Source organism: Poecilia reticulata, linkage group LG2, assembly GCF_000633615.1.
Source record: "Poecilia reticulata strain Guanapo linkage group LG2, Guppy_female_1.0+MT, whole genome shotgun sequence".
NCBI classification, from domain to species: domain Eukaryota; kingdom Metazoa; phylum Chordata; class Actinopteri; order Cyprinodontiformes; family Poeciliidae; genus Poecilia; species Poecilia reticulata.
Genome location: NC_024332.1, coordinates 39198849 through 39203382, shown reverse-complemented (window position 1 = coordinate 39203382; position 4534 = coordinate 39198849). Strand labels below are relative to the sequence as shown.

General features: G+C 37.8%; 1 protein-coding gene across 4 annotated transcripts in view; it reads right to left on the bottom strand.

The window, feature by feature from the left end:
* The window catches only part of LOC103460460 (partitioning defective 3 homolog B-like), a 213444-nt gene that overhangs the window by 60298 nt on the left and 148612 nt on the right, over positions 1-4534 (bottom strand). For all 4 annotated transcript variants that reach the window (XM_008402636.2, XM_008402652.2, XM_008402642.2 and 1 more), the window contains one exon: positions 1561-1681. In XM_008402636.2, the coding sequence (XP_008400858.1) occupies positions 1561-1681 (121 nt within the window). The remainder of the gene's footprint in view (positions 1-1560; positions 1682-4534) is intronic.

Below are 4534 nucleotides of genomic sequence, written 5' to 3'. Positions count from 1 at the left end.
CCATCCATCCATCCATCCATCCATCCATCCATCCATCCATCCATCCATCCATCCATCCATCCATCCATCCATCCATCCATCCATCCATCCATCCAAACACTCTTGTCCCTAAAGGGGTGGGGATAGACAAGCATTTGAACATTTTTTATTTTTTTAAGTGCTAATCACAATATTTAACCTCATAATATGTGGGTTTCTCAAAGCAACACTGTCAGGATAAACTGCACTTCTTGATTTACAAGCTCAAACTGTATCCATATTCAGAGCAAGACTCACAAGTAATTTACATAATGTAAGATAACACACAGCAAGGGTCATAAGCATGCACAACCACCTCGTTATTCTAGAGAGGCCTCACCTGAGTAAAACTCAATACAAACTGGGAGCTTAGAAGCAGAACTGATAAAACTAAGCTTCCCATTTAAATAATGAAAATCTCATTAATTACAAATGGTGCCTTTTAGGGCTGGGCAATCAATCAAACTAAATGATTAATCAACACTAGGGCTTTGCAATGGGCCCAGTTGTGTTCATGTAACACAACATGCTGGATAAATTAATCTTGTCTTATTCTAAAGTTCTTGAGCTGCCTTAAGATGTGTGCAACCTCAAGCCTCTTTCTCAWGAGAAGGTTTGTATTTCGTCAACTATGCACACACTCTGTTTAACACGGGTGGTATGAAAGCACTGAGTGCAAATGCATGAGGTTTTTCATCTTTAAGCCAACCATTAATAATGTTTGACACCATGTGGAAATAAAAAGGAAGGATCCGACTTGAAAAACTCCTTTTACTGATTCCACTGTGATACCATATCAGCTGGTTACAGAGAGCCAACGGTAGCTCCATGGGGAGGAATTAAATTTGATTGGTCAGAAGGTAATTACTTTCATTCTTCGCTTCTTCAAACCGCAGACATTAAATGAATCTCTGCCTCTCTACAACATGCATTTCCTTCAAACAATAATTGCTTATTTTGATTTTATGAAAAAAGTTACCAAGATTTGTCTTTTCATTAGCTTCCTAATGACACMTGGTGTGAGTGCGGGAGGCAACTTATTAATGCAGCGATATTACTTTATCAAAGACAGATTTTATTTTTTTATTTATGTACTTTTTTCCAGGAGTGACTCAGGTCSACTGTAGATTTGTGTGGATGTGTTATTATCAGTCTGTGATTTGAAAAACAGTTCCTCCGGGATGACAAGTGACTCAAACCTCTACTTATCTTCTCTGTGTGTCATTCTTAGAGAAAAGCGGATCATATCAGTGTGATCGGCCCAATACCCACAGGAGCCGTTCGCATCAAAGAGCACCTGACTCTGACAGCTAAAGGGCCTTGATCACTTGGCAGACGCCGTAAAGCCGGTGATCACTCTGATGGCTGAAGTGGAGTAAGATAGTACACTGCATGCCACTCACAGAAACTGGGATGGAGACATCCCAAAGAAGATTTACAGAAATGTAATTTCAAAACTGTGTTTTAGATAATCTCTAAATACTTTATGTGTATTTTTTTTTCCCCGACTTGTCAGTGTCAGGTTGTGATTGTGCTACGTACCCTGTGTGGGTCGGGGTCATGACCTCTGCGTCGTAGGTCCAGTTCTTCATACGGCGGCACCATTCCTTCTCGTCTCGCTTGCTGATACTCTCTTCTTAGCAGCTGGATGCGGTCCATATTGCTGCATAAAGACACATAATCAAATGCGTATGAGCACACAGGTAGATGCAGATGTCCAGACAGATAGACGCAAACACACAGACACTCAAATTCTGAGAAAATTGAAAAACAATACATATTTACAAATCTCTTTTTCTGTTTTTCCAAACACTCCAACCTTTACATTTTGAATGTTCACTCTGACAGGGTGTCTCAATAGATTTTTTTTTCTTTTTTGGACATAGAGGAAGGTGAAGTGTTTAGAACTTGAAGGTAGATTTGATCTGCAGGGGAAATCAGAAAGCAGCACACTAACCACACTGACCAAAAGTTTTATTAAAAAGCAAGTTCATTGGAGGAAAGCTGTTCCTGTAAAAGCTACTTTAGGATATACAAATTTAAGTATCTACAAGTCCTAAGAACGCTTGGATATCATAGTATACAGCAGGGGTGTCCAAAGTCGGTCCTCGAGGGCCGGCATCCTGCATGTTTTAGTTCTCTCCCTGGGTTTACACACCTGCATCAAATGAAGGCTCATTAGAGGCCTAAGCAGAACACCGACTTGCTGAGGAGGTTGTTACAACCACTAGGGAGAGAGCGAAAACATGCAGGATGCCGGCCCTCAAGGACCAACTTTGGACACCCCTGGTATACAGTGACATAAAACTCAAGTTTAAGTTCTGCTTTTATTAAAAAGCACAAAGCTAGTACAGCATTTATTGATGGCTTACTGAATAAGTTACTTTTGGGACAGCTGATCAACTGGTGTAGRTAGCAAGTTTTCAGTATAATTACGAATTACTCATATGTTTGTTGTTTTTTTTTTACTTTTCTGTGTACYTAATGAATTGAGAAGGTGCAACTGTAAAAATCATAATGTATTTGTTATATTAAACTACCAAAACAAACTATTTCAATGCATGATGGCAAAATGACACTGGCTTCTGGGTGTTGTGTTTTGACCAAAGTTGACATATTGTGTAAATTATTGTTGAACAATTGTCCCTATGGTGATGACGCCAAATAAGCCATGTGTTCATTCGCACAGTAGTACTTCCAACATCAACTTCAAAACTTGGACTGCAGGGATGAAGACTCCAATCCCTTGATCACTCTCACTGCCTGCATCTATTTCGGTTTCCTTTTTTCTTCCTGCTTCTTTTGCAACCGGAAAGAAAACAAAACCATCAATCAATTCATGAATATTCTCTCTGTCAACGCAGGAAATATACAGCATATCAACGCTGAACTCTGGGCACCCTTGTGAGTCATGCACATGCACACATATCCACTCACCCACACATAATGGAAATGCAGAAAGTCATATCATACACATACAGTATGAGGTCATATGCAACATTAGAGATGCAGTTTGCAATTTCATGAACCGAGTTGGAGCAAGAGGGGAAAATGCGCTGGTGGAACATCAGGTGATTTATGAAAAGTCTGAAAAATAGCAATATACACAAATACAAATACAAAAAAAAAAAAAAAACACTCAGAATGGCTCCAGGACATTCTGTGAGCACAACAACGCCTTCTGAGGGATCATGAATGAATATTGCTCYGTGCTTTGTTTGTGGATATTTGTTTTTGCTAAATTCCCAGTCAAAAACCTTCTATAACAAACCCAAATAATAGAAATTAAATATTCAGGCTGAGAACTCATGATCTGATAAGAGTACGACATTTTTTGTCACCATGCAGCTCAAATTTTACATTTTTAAAACAACCGATTGCACGTTAAATTAGACACTATGCTGTCGTTTAATCTACATGGTATTWAAACATTCACAAGAGAAAATCTATAGTCTCAAAGAAGTTGCGTGCACACACAGTCCTCTGTGTAAAAAAAGGATGCTGCATTACAGTGACACATAATCTAGTTTTTATGCATGTGTGCATGTGAGTGTGTTTGCTCTTTCAGCCTAAAAGCAAAGAAGCGCTGTGTCAGCAGTAACACAAAACATCACTCCGAAAGAATGCATTTAGAGAGAAATCAGATGGAAACTGCACCTGATGACAGTGCAAAACATCTTATTGGGTCCCAATTGTTCCTTTGGTTTTTTTTATTCATTGTTCAACAAAAGGTCCAGTTGGTTGGTTACATTAAAAATAATAATTGAAAACAAAAAACAAAAAACAAATGAACATTGGATAGAATAAATTACATAAGATTTACAAATCAGGAAAAAGCAATGGGAAAGCTAACATTTTAATTAAGCCATCCAGTAAAAGCAGACATGCATCAGTGGTAAATGCTTTTCTGTAGAAGACTCCACTTTGTCCTACTGTTATTTTAATTAATAACCTTTGAACAAAATGAAATAAATTTGTTGGGGAAAAAAATATCAACCAAATGAAAGATTCAGAAAGATTGAGATACAAAATCAAGTGATAATGCTACYGTTACAAAACAACAGAACCCTGGCATTGGCAAGGTTAGGAACCACAGTCGCCCACAAATAGTTGAAATCTGGGGATTTTTTGATTCYTCTTCTAAAAACATTTATAAGTGACTATTTTAATAGTTCAAACACTAAACATACCCTAATATTYATTAATATGGACAGTGGAAACAGTGTACCATAAAAGCTAACATCTACAGTYGTCCTTATTTCCACTCTTGGTGATACAGCCAAGCAGTGTCAACTCAAATTAATTGCACTACTGGATTGGMTATTTTGCAAATACCAACCAATAGGAAGTCAAAAAAGGTATCAAGAAGTCAAAGAAGAATCTAGGTATTTCAGCTTCAAAAGCTGTGGTGTCTTTCAAATATTTTAGATATGTGCAATGAAAAAATCTGCATCTGTGAAAACTCAACAGTGAAAAGGTGGAAGTTCACTTCATGGATCTTAAAACAGTAAAATTG